This window comes from Urtica dioica, chromosome 10 (assembly GCF_054948205.1).
Source record: "Urtica dioica subsp. dioica isolate 48M chromosome 10, U.dioica_male_clone48M_v1_H2, whole genome shotgun sequence".
Classification (NCBI taxonomy): domain Eukaryota; kingdom Viridiplantae; phylum Streptophyta; class Magnoliopsida; order Rosales; family Urticaceae; genus Urtica; species Urtica dioica.
This window is the reverse complement of record NC_142765.1, coordinates 8,711,707-8,729,501: the sequence shown is the minus strand read 5'-3', so window position 1 is coordinate 8,729,501 and position 17,795 is coordinate 8,711,707. Positions and strand designations below refer to the sequence as shown.

Here is a 17,795-nt window from a genome sequence, read left to right as displayed (position 1 = left end):
GCTGAAACCAGCATAGACCCGGACGAAAATGAGAATCCGGTAGATCTAGGGGGTGGTGAGGCATAGAAACCGTTCACCCCGACCATTTTGGGTGTTAGATGTGAGAATAGGGTTAGGTTTTTAGGAGAGAGAACAAAGGGAAAAATAAAAGAAAAATAGCCGTGTTTTGTTTAATATGAAATAAACCAGTCTTGTCTGTGACTTCTCATTAAGTTCTGTTTATTTAAAAGTCACACGCTGTTACATTCAACCGCAACGAATTTTAACAAAGCTTATGCCATTTCAATTCCAGTGTTTTAACAGCCCGGCTGTTAAGTGCGAATTTTGTTGCGTTTATATTTTGTTTTGAAGATTCTTGTGAAAATCCACACTTTGCACGGATTACTCATCTCTTGCTTAGCTCACATACTGCTTCTCCAAAAGGCTTTTGCAAAACTCCAAGTCGAACTGCTCCTCCGGAGGATCTCCTATGCACTCAAAAATTGCATCGGCGTTTGTGAATTCTTCATCGGCCGTGTATCTGCAATCAGGGTTGCAACAAAATAAAATGAATTAAAAATCTGCGAGTGACTTTTTCAAGTATCACATCAAATTATTATGAAAGAAAAATGCTGTACTTGTGGATTGAGCAATAATTTTGTACCCGCTTTTAGTTACTATGCATGTCATTCCGGCGGATTTTGCAGCTGCGAGGCCTATCGCACTGTCCTCTACCACGACACAACTGTAATTAAAAAAAAAAAAAAACTGAAGACTAACCAAAGGATCTGGTTCGACATTATGAATCTTTCACTTGTTCATTACAATTAAGGCAAGATTAACTTCAATAAAAATCATCTTTATGATCATATAATGGAACCTAATCTATGGCTACTGATCAATACAATACGATACAATACCTCGAGGGATCAACACCAAGGGTCGTAGCAGCCAGGTTATAGATGGCCTGTCAAGAACATAGAACAGTGCAATCTTTGAGTTGGTCAATTTGATGAAGTACTAAAGCAAGTTTTCGCTTTTGGATAAATGCTTCATAGAAATCAATGGACTTGCGTCTCCTAAACTCAAGGCTCTAAACGAAAACAACTTGCTAATGGAAAAACAACAACAATAAAAAAGAAAATAAATTAAGCAATAGTAAAACTAATTTACCGGGTCAGGTTTCTTGCGAGGAACAACATCGCCTGCGAATATCTGGATTTTCGCCGCTCTTTCGGGTCCCAACAAGCAGCTCACTATAGCGGATACCTTGAATCAATGGCCAGAATTTTAATGCACTAAAGAGAGTCGATAACTAAAACATTTTAATGGCTTGTGAGCAAAGGAAACACAAGCAAAACTCGAGATTTCAACTCTTTTAATCACACTTCGCTAAACTCATAAAAAAACAACAGAGCTCAGTGCAATCTAAAGCGTACCGCTTTTTCATTAGAAGTACTACACACGGCAACTTTGACTCCTTCTTCGAAAGCTTGATCAATCAGCCTGTAAGAATTCGATACAAGGCCAGTTTCACATTCACACTCCGATTTAATATTTTTACCCTTCGACGAGGCTCAATGATGAAAGATTTCATTTATTTATTTATTTTTTTAATTAATAAAATCTAAAAAAAAAAATAGAAATTAGTCACCAACTTTGCAACGCCAGGTCGAAGAGGCAAGAGTTTCTTCTCGATAAGAACCATGAAAAGCTCAGTCTTTCGCTTGTGAAGCGAAGCTATGAACTCCTTCCTTTCGTCCTCGCTCTTCGGAGCGTTTTCTGGCCAACCCGTCTTATTGAAGTAGGCCGTCATTCTGAACATTCATTTTTTTTTTTTTTTTTTTTAATTCAACTCAAATTTAGATCAAAACAACTTACTAAATCAGAGAAGAGAGTTTTGCTTCACCTCTCTTTTCCACCTCCTATTTTGAGTAGCTCTCCGTACAAGTCAACATCCCAAGTAACACCCAATTCTTTCTGACAAAAAATCAAACCAAACCGAATCTCCCAAAATGACCAAAATCCAAGATCAACCAATCAACTATATAGTGAATTTTCCCTTTTGATTATTATTATTACCTCGTTGAAAGTGTTGTTGAATGATACGCGGTGACCGTCTTTCTCGGTGTCAACGAGCACGCCATCACAGTCGAAAAGAAGCGCCGCCAGAAGAGAAGAAGAAGAAGAAGAAATCAAGCAAGTGGTTCCATTATTTCTTCTTCTGCTTCTTCTGCTGAGAAATGGTCTTGGATTTGTTTTGTCAAAGTTTATGGATTCGCCCAGAAAGGCAATAGTTGGTTGTTTGAGGCTGGCAATGGAAGAGATTCTCTGTTGAGAACCCAAATTTGTTGATGATGAAGCAAGTGATATTGCTGTAGCCATAGAAAGAGAGAGTGTTGTTGAAGCCATTTTCTCTCTTCTTTTTATTCTCTTTCACACAGTTCAACTGTCCCAACGGTTAAGAAGCGATGTCTAAATTGTGTGCGTGTGTGCGCGCGAGTGCGCGCGCGCGCGTGTGTGTGTGTGTGAGAGAGAGACAGAGAGAGAGAGAGAGCTAACTTATCCATTGGAGGTCCACAAAACGTAATTTAAGGCTGCAGATTTTGCCAAAGGTGATCACTATAGGCTATTGTTGCAAAATGGAAAATTTGGAAATTTGTTACGCTCCCAAAGTTTTGTTGTTTTTTATTTTTTTTATTTTATTTTTTTAAAAAGGCAATTACGTTCCCAAATTTGCTATTGTGCCATTATAATCTTGAGATTATTTTTTTGAAACTTAAGAAATTAATGTTGCAAAGAAACAACATTTCGAAACTAATATATGTTTTGTCTATGTGGAAGGACAAAAATGCCCCTTCAATATATTGATTTTATTTTATTAATAAAATGAAACTTGAGCTATATTTTTAAAAAGAGAGTGAACTATTGGGCTACTGACCTAATTGACCCTATTTTTAAATGCTCTCTCTCACATATTCTTCTACAAATCAATATATTAATAACTTAAATTTCGTAGTCTATTTGATATGTATAAAGATTTATAGTGGTTGATGTTATCGACCCGTCCCGTGCCGACGACGCTAGCGACCGTTGGCCGGCCGGGAGGCTCACTCGGCCATTGACTGGTATAACTCTTCCCTCGGCCATTGGCCGGTCCGGCCCTCGCCCGGCCAGTCACCGACTGTGGCAACATATACTTGTTCTTGATCGTTACTTGGTTCAACCCACGGTAGTCAATACAAAGCCGTAAGGAACCATCTGCCTTCTTAACGAACAAGACAGGCGCTCCCTAAGGTGAATGGTTCGGTCGTATGAACCCTTTGTCAAGCAACTCTTATAGCTGCGTCTTGAGTTCTTTTAATTCCGCCAGAGCCATACGATATGGAGCTTTCAATATCGAAGCTGTACCTGGAATGAGTTCTATGTTGAACTCAACTTCTCGATCAGGAGGTAGACCTGGAAGATCTTCAGGGAAAAATATCAAGGAAATCTCTAGCAACTGGAATCTCTTGCGGCTGCGGCTTGACCGTCTTCGTGACGTCTACCACGCTTGCAAGGTAACCAGCGCATCCCTGATGCATCATCTTCACGGCCTTCAGCGCCGATACGATCGGAAATCTCGATTTCCGAGAGGAACCTTGGAACTACAGCGTTCCATGTCCTGGGTTCTTGAACAACGATTTCTTCCAGCAATCTATGATTGCATGGTGGGTACTTAACCAATTCATTCCGAGGATTACGTCATATTCCACCATTTCCAATTCTATCAAGTCTGCTTTCATTATCCGATCATGAACTCGGATAAGCACATCTCTTTACCAGCATAACGACCGGTACTTTTCTCCTGAAGGCGTAACCGTAACGAACGGGTACGAGAATTCCTTCTGATGCTCACCTAACTGATCAGACTTCCTAGATGCGATGAATGAATGTGTGGCTCCTGAATCATCAATGCATATGCAGAGAAGGAATCCACAAAAATCTGACCTGCGACAGCGGTGGGCGACCCTGCTCATACTTCATCTTCATGGATGGAGAAGACTCTGGCATTGGCTTTCGGCTGCTCTTTGGGTGCAGGGGTCTTCACTTCTGGATTCTCACATACTCGGGACAGATGTCCCTCTTTCCCGCATCTGAAACACACCAACGCACGAGCATAACACTCTCCCTCGTGCGATCTGCCACACCTTCGGCACACGGTCGTCTGATTGCTTCCAGAGCTCCTAGGCTTCTTACTAGGCGGCCCTGAACGTCCGCTATCTTCACGTCCTCTGCTCTGGTTTATCGACTGTGATCGGTTTCCAGAACTTCCCTGAGGTCGATAACTCAAGTCTTGCTGGGACCTCATTCCGTCTCCTCGCTGTGGCCAATTATCCCATCTTGATTGGGATCTGAATCTTCTCCTTGATTCACCCTGCCTTGGGCCAGCCGCTTCAGAAGGTGTTGCAGCAGTTGGTTTCAGTGAAGGAGTTTGATCACCCTTGCGCCAACCGGCAATCCGCAAAGCTCTCTGCACAGCGTTGGCATAAGAGCGAGGTCCATCATCGCCGCTATCCACTTGGCTCACGATATCAACATTGAGCCCGTGCATGTATTTCATCTTTCTAGCCTGATCAGTAGGGACTAGGGAAGGAGCGAACCTGGCTAACGTGTCGAACTTTGTCGTATATTCTGATACCGAAATTGAACCTTGTCGTAGGCTCATGAACTCACGTACCTTGTTCAACAAGTTAGCTTCACTTAGGTACTTCCCGTGGAAGAGATTGAGGAAATGGACCCACGTCATTGAGCGGACATCCTCAGTCGACGCCATCACCTCCCACCAGCCCCTAGCCTCATCCTCCAGTTGATTCACAACGCAAGCCACTCTCTCGGTATCAGACATCTGCATGTAGTTGAAGATCTGCTGCATTTTCTTGACCCAATTCTCCGCTGCAGCTGGATCCCCATGGCCGTCAAACGTCGGAGGCTTCTGCTTTCGAAACCTCCCATATACCGGCTCGCTCACAGGAGGAACGACGTCAGGAATCTGGAAGTTGAGCTCCTCAGGAGGATCCACAAGCACTGGCGGTGGATTCTCTAGTCGTTCTCCTGGAACTGGAGGCGCTGGGTGCTGTTGAGGCGGGGCGTTCAGCCTCGTTAAGAGTTCTACGATCGTGCGGTTCTGCTCATCTAGCTGCTGCGCGAACCTCCGATTCATCTCATCTCTTTGGGTCGCGTCAGCAGCTTGTCTCTCCAGCGCGCGTTGTTGTCAATGGTGCCCACAAGAAGAGTTGTAATCTTTATTTTGTACATTTGATGTAATAAAGTCTCATGAAGACTCTTGCTTGTAATTGCCTATTCATTTAATAATAAAGTTGAAACGTTCATTCATTCTTTCATCGTTTGAAGCTTTATGATAAAACCTTAGTCTTTTAGTCCATAAACAAACTTAACAACTTACGAAGAGACAAATGTAGATTTGCATGAACAAACTCTTCGTAGTTTGCTTAAAACGATATATTCGCAATCTTAGGGTCAAAGGACTATTGACCTCAGTACGATTGTTAGAAGAATCTATGATGTCTGGTTATGAGGCATTGAGAGTTGGGGACTCTATAGTTCTTCTAGGTATCTTCCGAAGGTACTGAATTGACCAGTGCACTTCTAGAGACAAGATAAGAACAAACCATTTAACCTCTTATGTCTCGAAGTCACTATGTATGAATTGCATCATGCTTACCTTAATCCTGAAATGAGACATGCCATTTCACACCTTAGTATTCTCATTTGAGAAAGTCAGAGTTCGGACTCACTATGTGATTCCGAACAGGGCCTATTGGTGAAGTACTAAGTTGTGAGAATGTCATGAGTAACTTTGTGAACTTCTCATAGATATGGAATTCATGTACAAGATTGCTGAAATGCAATGTATGTCACCTCATGCTTTGTTCCTTGGAGTGTGAATAAATGAACTGGCCAGTGTCCAAATTGAGTCCTGACTTTTTTGGATGAAACAATGTGACTTGTTAGCTCCTCGTCAATACATTGTTTCTAACTTATACACAAGCGACAAAGGAGTTGAGGAAATAACAGCTAGAAGGGTAAAATGGTGATTTAGTAAATCCCGACTAGCTGATAACATTCATGAAGGGTAAACATAGATAATATTCAGTGGATCCGCTCATTATAATTAGGTGAATTCTTGAGTAGAAAATAAATTCATTTGAACCGAGAGATTTTCAGTGTCAGCTCTTTAGTGGAGTCAGTTGGCATTAAGCTAAACTTGGAAAAGGTTTGTGAACTTTTGAGTCCAAGTGTTTAGCTCAAGCTTTGTTCATTTGGGTCCATGAGGTCACTGTCACGAATCACATCGATAGGAATAGTTAAACTGGAAGCTAAGTCAAAACGAGAACGAAAATTGTCAAAAGGGTATTCTTGTCTTTTGAGACATAGGATGAAATGGATGTCAATAAATTTTGACAAGTTCATTTGATGACTTAATGTCACTCGGCCATAATATGATTAATTGGGCCTTGTGAATTAATTTCATTTCATAAGAATTTTATTGAAAATTCTTAATGGGCCTTTTTCATGTTGTCGTGAACAAATGGAAAAGCTTCTAGAAGGCCTTTCTAGAGCATAATAGGCGCCCACTACCCAAAGAGAAAGAGTGTTCCTTTTGTGCATTAATGTATGAAGATACTTGCCAAAAGAAAAAGAGGAAACAAATTTCCTATTCAAGGCAATGGGAATTTCGGCCAAGACAAGTCAAGGGAGAAGAAAAATAAAAGAGGAAACAAATCCAAGGTGTCATGAAGGCTTATGTGGCCGTGTGACTTGGATAGGAATGGGAAATAAAGGGTTGCTCATAAAGACTTGGAAAATAAGAGGAAACTACTTCTTTCCAAGGCCAACCCTTCTCCTATAAATAGGACCCTCATTCCCCTCATTTTATTCATTCCACATAAGTTAGAGATTGAGAGCTTCTCTCTCTAGAACTTGTGGTTGCCGCCCCTCTTCTTTCTCTCTCTAGTTTATTTTCGATTTTTCTTGTTTTGGCACCTAGGTCCTCACTCGACCTAGTGTTTAGCTCTGCGACTTCAAGACTCGTTCTTAAGTCATAGTGTTTAAAAGTGCCCACTCACTAATTCTTTTATTTCGAGTGATTTAGTGATAGAAACTTTCGTGGTTGCTCGAGGTGCCGAGGAAAGGAAGAGAGACGTGCTGCGAGGGGAGACGAGCGTTGCAACTTTCTAAAAGCTTCTCAAAGATCAAGCTTCAAGAAAGGTTAGTAAACTTCTTAGCTCATATTAGTTTTTAATTACATGTACTTGCACTTGTCTAGGTTAGTAAAAACCGTTTTTACTTGTAAAAGAAATTTTTTAAAATTCCGCCGCTTCCCGAAGCGTTAATTATTTTCTTAAACCCTAGATCGATTCCAACACGCGTTTCATCTCTGTGAGATCTGCCGCTGTAACATTCTCGGCATTAGATGGCTCTCGTCTAGGCCCCATGCCTGCTAAATTCTACACATGGAAGAGGCCATGGCTAAAATCCAAGTCACAGCATCGAGAATGCGAGAAAAGAAAACATATCAACACACGATCCTAACTCAAAACGTGATCTCATAAACATTTCTCATATCTTCATCAAGTCAGAAGAGATATGCAACTTGCATTCGTGCATCTACTATTTACACGTCACATGGCAACTAACGCTATCTACACAAATCTATAGACTCCCAAAAAGACACTAGCATTCTCCGAGGCTTAGTCAGACAGATCTCAAAAAGGGTACTCATGTCCCACAACTCGTACCAAAAACGTGTATCTCAAGTCTACAGGAAAGGTTAAACCTGGGCTCTGATACCACAAAACCTGTCACGACCCGCGACCTCTTGTCGCCGGTTCACGAGCCGCGATGGTGGGTTACGTCACAAGTCACAACATCAATATAATACTATATCTCATGTCAACAGAAACAGAATCAAATCAACATAATAATCATAATACTTATGTTAAACGTAATACAATATCATATAAGTATTATAAGTCGTTATATAAAAACCTGGGTAAATTTTTCGTTTTTCTCAATTCAAACTTTGAGTCTCACTACGACTCTAAATATTTACATAACCGCTCCTGGGTTAACGTATAATTACAAGAGATAGTTTTAGGAACGTAGTTTACGGAAGAGGTTCAACAAAATATAGTTATAACTATAGAAGAGGTTGATCCCGAGTGAGTCTCCACTAGCCCAAAGGTCAAGAGATACACGTCCAGTCTTCGTCTTCAATTTCTTTATTCACATCGACGCCTTGCCCTTCTCTACATTACCAAGGGTCATAAACTATGAGTCGATTGACTCAGCAAGTGGGAGTCTAACTTAGAAAATAAAGCGACTAATGCCATGTGATATCATGTGACGTGCAAATAAGCACATAAGAATGCATGGATGCAAATCTAACAAGTTCTAGAGCATGACTCGTGTGTACACACTCTAACTAGTACTTTTCATCTTTAAGGTTACACACATCCCCTGCTATAACCTCTAGAACGACAAGAGACCAGCCTTAGACTTCGAGCAGCAGTCGTCCGGCGGCCTAAGAGTTTTAACATCTGTCTGGGATCCACTAATGGTACCACTTCATTCGACGTCGGCGCAACCCCCATGCCCTCATAGCCCGTCAAGGTGCATTCTTCAGGTCTTCATAACCTGGTAACAAGATCGGGTATGACTCTTGGTCGACTCCCCGAGATATGAGTACTCAGCGCCATCCCCCAGGCCCTCATAGCCCGTCAGGGTTCATTTCCTTTTGGTACCATTGACACATCAATTCTTTAAGGTTCGGGTACTCTGCTGCACTCAGAGTACACACCTATGCTACTTACAGGAGAGCGACTCAGGATAAATCCTGAAAGAAATTTCATTTCCCTTTTATGCTCGTTAGTGTTTTAGGTTGAAGACTCGGGATATGACTCCCGGTACTTCTACCCTCGATTTGAATTCGAGAGTTAATCACGGCTCTCTTGTCTCCCCCGTTCTAACGGGTCAATCATAGATCCTAAGGAATAATTATATCACATATCAGAGGCTGGGTTTCACAAATCTTACGTTTGAACTTATTGAGCGAACTCACGCTAAGTTTTCAGGAAAAGCGGTCGAAGCCTTAATCTTTGAGATTATTCGATTTTAAAGCTTTTCCTATTCTTGTTTACTAACAAGCAATAATGCACGTAAATAGGGTTATTCCCTTGGTATGTAGTTGACTTAAGTCTCCACACTTACCCGGAAAAGATCGTCTGAAAATTGGTTGACTTCTGGAGTTTCTTTGCTTTTCACGCTTCCCGAGACTCTACATGTCCTGGAGCGTTATCACGTTCTGAAGCATCGAGAAACTAAAACCCGAAGTTGAAAACTCATTAGTCTATGATTCGGGAGATGATGACAAGCTTAAGGTTCGCTATCAGGATTCACTGCGAGTAGGTTCAGGAGTTTGAGAATTTAATTCACTTATTTCCCGGCTTTTCAGAATTTAAACTTATTCAAGACTCGTACGAATTTGTACTAGAGAATGAGTACGAAATAAAATCCAAATCATTATTTTAACGAGTCTTAAATAAATTTAATCGAATAATCCGAAAAATCATACAAACCGAGAATTTTGAATTAATTAACCAGAAATTAAATTCTCGAACATTCTTAAATAAATAATTAATGATCCTTGAATTCAAATCTCAAATCCAAAAAGTAAGACTCGAGTCTAACGCTATAAAGCGATAAACGACTCACGAGTGAGATCGAGCTTTAGAAATCTTTTTCTGAATTCACTACTCTTCCGGCTTCGACGTGTTCAGTTCCGCCGGCTCTCGCTCGATTCTCTCTAATCTGTAACTGAGCTGGTTTCTAGAGGAATTACACTCTCCGGTGTTCACCTTTCTCTTCACCGGTATCCCCTCTAGCTCGTGGCGGCTCGGCGGCGGTCGCTCGGTCTCCTCGGCGAGGCGCGCGCACACGGGGCTCGGCTCGGGTTGAAGGCGCTGGACGAGCGCGAGCGAGGAGGAAGGAGAGAGGATGTATTGAGGGAAGGAGAAGGTGGCGGCAAGGGTGATGCTCGGTGATGATGGCCGATTCCCTTCTTTGCTCTGTTATTTATTTTTCCCTTTGGTTCTCTCTTTCTTGCAGGTTGCGCGGGTGAGGAAGAGAAGAAGAAACGAAAAAGAAGAAGGTCACGTGAAGAAGAAGGGAAGAAGAAGAGAGTAGAAGATAGAAGAAGATAAGAGAAGAAGGAAAATAAGTTATTTATTTACTAAATCCACTTTTCCTCCATCTTCTAAAATCAACCCCACTCTCACGTTTTATTTTCAAATGACTCCAAAATCATGACAATCACGTCCTTGTCACAAAATTTTGTGACTAAAACCGTAACCGATTGAACTTTTAATTAAGTTATTCAAACCGAGACTTTCCTCGTTCGTTCTTGATTAATTTAAATATATTTAAGGTTTCTCGGAAATAATTCTCGTCCTTGAGAATTTATTTCTTAAATTAAATTCTGGCATATTTCCTTGGAAAATAATTTATTAATCGAGATGAACTCGATAAATCCTTTATTTATTCCGAGATTTTCCATTACCTTAAAATAATTTAAATTAACTCGCTAAACTTCAACGTCCATAACTCATTCAAGAACTTACTTGTAACACACGAAAGCTCATTTATTAACCGTAAACTACCAACAACGAGATTCAAAAGTTCATCCTTTACACCGACCCAACTTTTCCCTCGCCCATTGGCCGGCCCGGCCTTCGCCCGGCTAATGGCCGGCTCAATCTTCGCCCTGTCAATGGCCGGCCTAGCCTTCGCCCACCCGGCCAATGGTCGGCCCGGCCTTCGCCCGGCCATTGGCCGGCCCGGCATCTTCACCTGGCCAATGGCCAGCCCGGCCTTCGCTCGGCCATTGGTCGACCCAACATCTTCACCCGGCCAATGGCCAGCCCGGCCAGTGGCCGGCCCACTACCTTCACTCGGCCATTGGCCGGCCGAGCCTCACCTGGCCAATGGCCGACCCACTTTCACTCGGCCAAGGAGCCTTCAAATCACTCCTTGGTCGCATATAAATACAAGAGTCTACCCCTCAACTCAGGTAATCCGAAATTGAGTACTGAAACGCTGTCCAACTCATACTTCACTCGTTTCTCTCAAGCTTCGACCCCCCTAAACACAAAACTCCTCTTAATCACCTCAATCCTACTAAAGTTGAGCGTCAGAGAGGTAAACAGAGACAACCCATCTGTTTCCATTTGATAGCCTCTCGTTACCTACGTTTCAGGTACAATGACGGGCGCAGTCACCATCATTGCTAGAGAAGACTTGGGATACTAAGTCTTTTCAACGCTCGAAGCTCGGACGCGACCACTTGGTCCGGTCTTGGGTCAAACTGTTGCGGGTGTTAAATCGTTGTCCAAAAACGAGCGACAACATTTTGGAGCTAGAAGGATGGGATCTCCCAACCTTGGCAACGCCTCCCCTATACCACTCCACTCTCGTCGACAGTGCTCATACTCCCATTCTCGAGGGCCTGCTCCCTCGGTTTCAAGAGGTGGATGGACACGGCCCCTCATCGGGGAGAGAGCCGCCCTCGGAATGACTGGGCCGACAGCCGAGAGACCCGCCCGACAACTCGACCAAGGGCCGCCTCGCCCCGCCAAATGCGAAGCGGGGGTCTGAGAGAGCACTTGACGGCTCAAAGGAACTTTCGAGGAGAGGACCTCCGTCAAAAGCTTAACTCCCGAAGGGACACGCTCCCTGCTGCCACTCTTGGCCGACCTCAGGCCAACGTCGGGGACCAAGCGTCCAATGAGCGCCGATAGGAGACTCCCGTGGCGCCAATGGGCTTGACATGGTAACGATGATCCAGAGCCTCCAAAACCAGATCATCGAGATGATGGAATCGGGAGGACAAAGACCATACGGCGGGATCGAGGAATCCTACTCTCCCTTCGCCGCTCAAATCTTGGCGCAGCCATGCGTCGGGAACTTCAAGTTGCCGTCGCTTCCTCACGATGGGCGCACGGACCCAAACTTCCACATCCAGCACTACGAGACGTGGATGTCCATGAAGGGGCAGTCTGATGCCACCGTGTGCCAGGCATTCAGCCTGACTCTCACCGGGTCTAGGTTTAAATGGTTTAGGAGTTTGAGACCAGGAAGCATTCTGTGAAGGATAACTTTTGAATCTCGCCGTTTGTAAATTCACGTTGAATAAACAAGCTTCCGTGTGTTACAAGTAAGTTTTTGAATGAATTATGGACGTATAAGTTTATCGAGTTAATTTAAAATATTTAAGGATAATGGAAAATCTCGGAATAAATAAGGATTTATCGAGTTTGTCTCGAATAATAAATTATTTTCCGAGGAAATATTCCGGAATTTAATTTAAGAAATAAATTCTCAGGGACGAGAATTATTTCCGAGAAACCTTAAATATATTTAAATTAATCAAGAATGAATGAGGAAAATTCTCGGTTTAATTATTTAATTAAAGTCCAATTGGTCACGGATTTAATTATATAATTATGTGACAAGGACTTAATTGTAACAAAAGTTGGAGGACCTGGATGAAGTAGGTTTTCATTTTCGGGCCAAAAAGTGTAATATTAAAGGAATTTGGGCTTACATGAATTTGGAAACTCATTCTTCTCCAACCTTCATCACCGACTCTCTCCCCCCATCATCACCGCCTCTCTCCCTCTCCCTCACTGAATATCTCTCGCTCACTCCTCTCATCTGCTCGCCATTCTATAAACCCACCGCCGCTCCCTCTCGCCACTCCCTCTCTTCTCCTCTCCTGTGCGCGCGCCGAGAGCCCAACCCCGCGAGCACCGAGAGCCGACCGCCAGGAGCTGGACTGTGCGAACGCCGAGAGCCGACCGCACGCGCACCTGCACTGGTTCGCGCGACCAGCCACCGCCATCGCTTCCTCTCCCTCTCTCTCGCCTGACGCGAGGACCGCGCGACGCCTCGACTCAAGCTCTACGTGGCTTGACTGAGTCTCCGGCGCGTCCAATCTCGGACTCCGCCTCCGGGTTCCCGAGTTCCACCGCTGAACCCAGCCTTTGCGCGAGGACTCGACGAGCCTCCGAGCCTCATCCCCGAGCCCCGACACCTGCAAGAGCCATGCTCCGTCTCCGAAGACGAGCTGAGAACCGATAGAGGTATGATTTCTCGTCACCTCTGTTGAACGCTCATGGGTTGTGTTTGGATTTTTGGTCGGGCTCGTTGCTCGTGTGGCTGAGAATTTTGGATTTGGGGATTTCTTATTCAGTGATGATTGTTGTCGCACGAAAATGAACAACTATTTAAAAACTCGGGCGGTTCGATCCAAGGCCGGACCAAGTGATCGCACCCGGGCCAAGAGTGTGAACTCGATAGTCTCGAGCTAGGGTTTTCTCTAATCAACCCGCCTCTCGGGAGAGGTAGGGGTTGAGGAGGAGGAGTGACCGTGCCTTGGTTGTCGGCTGCCTACGTACCCGTGCGTGGGATCAGGTCAGAACGTAGTTCAAGCGTGAAAGACGCAGTATGAGGCGTAGAACCTTGGTGGAGAGGCGTGCTCGACGAAGGAGACGGGGCGCGAGGAGTCCTCGGCAGCGTCTCAGAACCTCGAAGATCGCGTACGCGTCTAGCGTGTTAGACGCGCGAGGGGAACTCTAGTCGAGAACCCTAGGGGCGTGCTTGAGCACCGGAGAACGTTCGGTCAGAGGGAGCGACGTCCGGGAAGTCCCCGTGAGTGCTTCGGAACCTCTGAGAACAGGGGAGAGAGAAAAGAGACTGCTTCAGGCCAAATATGGCATCCAGAAAAGCAGAGTAGAGTAAGAAATCGAGCGTGTCGATAGGAGATGAAGGGATGATCTTTCCCTCAATGAGAGGGGGTTTATATAGGTGTTTGAGGACCCTAAGGGGGTCCTTTGGCGTCCATGTGGGACTAGGAACGCGCCCCTTTACAAGAGGAGGCGCACAACCCGCGGCGCTCATCGCGCGGCGCAGAACCCGCGACGCAGAATCCGCGGCGCACGATCTGCGTCGCTCATCGCGCGGCGCGGCCTTGGCCGGGCGCGGCGCGCGATCCCCAGCGCGCGGGCAGCGCTGCTCAATGCGTGGCACGCGGCCCTACCGGCGCGGCGCGCGCTGGGCTTTGTTCCTGCGGGCTTTTCGCGACCGTCTCGCTTCCGGGCCCGTTGAGCTATTGTGGGCATGGTATTTTGGGTCATGACACAAATGTTTGTTTGACAGATAGGACCCGAGTTGATGCTCAACTCGAGAAGCGATGCTCGACTCGAGGAGACCGACTCGAGGCTCAACTCAGGGAGCGAAGCTCGACTCGAGGAGACCGACTCAAGGCTCAACTCGAAGAGCGAGGCTCGACCCGAGGAACCGACTCAAGTCTCAACTCGAGGGGCTAAGCTCGACTCAAGGAGTCAAGAGTTTGGATGAGGGTTTGGAGGCTTGCCGCTCTTCAGGACCTCCGGCCTGACCATCGGCCCTTTGAGCACCTTCTCGGTGTCTCGGGTTTTCCGAAAACGACCGACAACAATGATTTCTGTTATATATGTGTTTGTTGGAGTGGTTTGAACTTGGTTTGAACGAGTGATAATTGAATTGATGAAATGGAATGATTTTTGTTGGTTTTGTCACTGGGCCGTGTGTGTTGTTTCTCAGCCGTGGGTTTTGAGATTGAAGTTCTAAATTAGGGATAATCATTGTGATTGATGAACTTATGTTGAGGCTATGATGAGTTGTGAATCGAATTGGGTTGGAAATGTTGGCCGTGTATCATTTAGCCATGTGGTTCTTTGTTGTTATGAAGTGATCTAATCCTAGCTGCGAGCTAAGCGATCTGCGAGCTGGCGAGCTGAGCGAGCTACAGAGTTGAGCGAGTGACGAGCTGAACGAGCTGCGGAGCTGAGCGAGCTGCGAGTAGAGAAGTTGAGCGAGTTACGGAGAGCGAGCTGCGAGCTATTGTTGTCGCAGTTTTTCGGACAACGATTTAGGAGTCCAAAGTGGTTAGACCCAAGGCCAGACCAAGTGGTCTCACTTCGGCTCGAGCGTGTCGGACTTGATATCTCAAGTCGTCCCTTAGCTATTGGTGATGTCTATCTCGTCCAGGCACTTGAAAAGCACACAGGAAGGTGTGAACTACAAAGGGGAAATAGAGGGGGTGCCTCTATTTACCTCTCCGACGCTCAACATTAGTAGGATTGAGGTGGATATAGAGGGTTTAGGTGTTTAGAGACCGAGACTTGAGAGAAACGAGCGAGGTACGAGCTCGGCAGCGTTTCAGTACTCAAGAATGGATTACCTGGGTCAAGGGAGGGACCCTTGTATTTATAGGCAACCAAGGGGCGTTATGAATAACCCCTTGGCCGAGGGCTGCCTCTGACTCGGCCATGGAGGCCATGGACGGCTCTGACTCGGCCATGGACGGCTCTGACTCGGCCATGGACGGCTCTGACTCGTCCATGGACGGCTCTGACTCGGCCATGGAGGCCATGGACGGCTCTGACTCGGCCATGGAGGCCATGGACGGCTCTGACTCGTCCATGGACGGCTCTGACTCGTCCATGGACGGCTCTTACTCGTCCATGGACGGCTCTGAATCGGCCGTGGATGCCTCTGACCCGGCCATGGAGGCCATGGACGCCTCTGACCCGGGCATGGAGGCCAGGGATGCCTCTGAGGCGGCCACGGTGATAAGGGCCGGCTCTGAGGTGGCCGTGCATCGGGAGAGACTCGGGGAGGCCGCTATCGTGGTCGTCGTCGTTCTACCGGGCCGGGACAGACCGGTAACATTAGCCCCCCGAGTTTCCGGTCGAGCGTAGGTCGAGTGGAAACTCAAAATCTACGCTTTCATGCGGATGCGGGATGAATGCTCTCGGGTTTGTGTCACGGTGGACGGCCTTTGCGCGTCGCGAGGGACGGCCTTTGTGCGTCATGAGGGACGGCGTTTGTACGTCACGAGGGACGGCCTTTGTGCGTCGCGAGGGACGGCCTTTGTGCATCACGAGGGACGGTCTTTGTGCGTCGCGAGGGACGGCTTTTGTGCATCACGAGGGACGGCCTTTGTGCGTCGCAAGGGACGGCCTTTGTGCGTCGCAAGGGACGGCTTTTGTGCGTCGCGGAGGATGACTTATTGTGCGTCGCAAGGGACGGCCTTTGTTCCGAGTTGATCGTGCGTGGCTTATTTTCTCGACCTACCAATGAAGGCGTGATCGATTAGCACGACTTTATTGTGCGTGGCTTATTTTTCTCGACCTACCATTGAAGGCGTGATCGATTAGCACGACTTTATTGCGCGTGGCTTATTTTCTTGACCTACCATTGAAGGCGTGATCGATTAGCATGATTTTATTGTGCGCGGCTTATTTTCTCGACCTACCATTGAAGGCGTGATCGATTAGCACGGCTTGGGCCTCGGGGGGCCTTGGTGTCACGCTTGTGTGACCGGGCTTTCCGCGGACGCTGGCTAGACCAGGTACGTCCGGTGGACGCAAGCCTTTGAAACCCATTTGTAACTCGCTGCCTATCGGCGCACGAGCTGGGCGGCGAGCGCGGTGCCACATTTGTGTGGACATGTTTCCCGTGGACGCTGGCTAGACTAGATACGCCCGGCGAACGCAAGCCTTTGAAACCCATTTGAAACTCGCTGCCTTTCGGCTCACGAGCTGGGCGGCGAGCGCGGAGCCACATTTGCGTGGCAAGGTTTCTCGTGGACGCTGGCTAGACCAGATACGTCCGGCGGACGCAAGCCTTTGAAACCCATTTGAAACTCGCTGCCTTCCGGCAGACGCAAGCGTTGAGTAGTGAGGCGGTCCCTAAGGTCAGGGCTGGTCGTACGGAGGCGCAGGCTTTGTTTGCGACGGTGCGCTCTCCGCGCGCCCTGACTTTCCGCAACATTCTCCCTCGGACCTAGTCGGTCGAGAGCTGAACGTCGGGAATTCCCATCTTGAGAAGCTGCAGGCGCATCGCTTGTTCGGGGTAAGGGATTTGACGGACCGGCTTCAAACACGGCGGGGAGTCCCCCGTCCTTCGTGAGAGAAGTCTCGATATCCTCCGACTCACCAGTGCCCTCGTAATCAGGGTCGCGGTCGCGGCTTTCCTCGTTGAGGTTCTCAGGATCCCCGTTTGGGATTATCGTGTCACGCATAGGTTGCTTTGCAGCCAGTTGGCTGTGGTACCTTGCGTTCCTCGCCTTCAGTCGGCGGATACTCTCCTCTAACTCCATGATGCGGTCGTCCCTGCTATCAGGAGATGGAGATGGTGAGCGGGTCGAGTTCTCTTCGTGGAGCGATTCTTCGTCACCATGCGCTCGGGAGCGCAAGAAGTATTTCTTGGTTCCAGTGACGTTTTCGGGGTTGTTCACGCCCTCAGAACGTACGGGTGGTTTGCTACTCATCGTTTCTCAAGTTCGAGAAGGTTGAGTTCGCAGAAGAAAAGAAGAAGATGAACAGAAGGGATTTCGGGCTGAATAGGTCGGGAAGTCCCCTCCTTCTAGCGCCAAAATGTTGTCGCACGAAAATGAACAACTATTTAAAACCTCGGGCGGTTCGATCCAAGGCCGGACCAAGTGATCGCACCCGGGCCAAGAGTGTGAACTCGATAGTCTCGAGCTAGGGTTTTCTCCAATCAACCCGCATCTCGGGAGAGGTAGGGGGTGAGGAGGAGGAGTGACCGTGCCTTGGTTGTCGGCTGCCTACGTACCCGTGCGTGGGATCAGGTCAGAACGTAGTTCAAGCGTGAAAGACGCAGTATGAGGCGTAGAACCTTGGTGGAGA

General features: G+C 46.7%; 1 protein-coding gene across 1 annotated transcript; it reads right to left on the bottom strand.

Annotated features, from left to right (window-relative positions):
* Nucleotides 1-140: 140 nt before the first annotated feature.
* LOC149383383 (Haloacid dehalogenase-like hydrolase (HAD) superfamily protein) lies at nt 141-2,484 on the bottom strand. The gene is made up of 8 exons (XM_089628847.1): nt 2,062-2,484; nt 1,889-1,959; nt 1,638-1,796; nt 1,419-1,485; nt 1,153-1,248; nt 900-946; nt 644-724; nt 141-520 (listed from the first exon to the last, which is right to left on the bottom strand). The coding sequence occupies exons 1-8, from the start codon at nt 2,389-2,391 to the stop codon at nt 397-399; spliced, it is 975 nt and encodes a 324-aa protein (XP_089484973.1). The 5' UTR covers nt 2,392-2,484; the 3' UTR covers nt 141-396.
* Between the last annotated feature and the right edge of the window lie 15,311 nt (nt 2,485-17,795).

Coding starts and splice junctions, on each gene's coding strand:
- LOC149383383 (XM_089628847.1), bottom strand. CDS start 2,391: ATGGCTTCAACAACACTCTCTCTTTCTATGGCTACAGCAATATCACTT. Junction 1,960..2,061: donor TCAACAACACTTTCAACGAG/GTAATAATAATA, acceptor ATTTTTTGTCAG/AAAGAATTGGGTGTTACTTG. Junction 1,797..1,888: donor ATAGGAGGTGGAAAAGAGAG/GTGAAGCAAAAC, acceptor ATGAATGTTCAG/AATGACGGCCTACTTCAATA.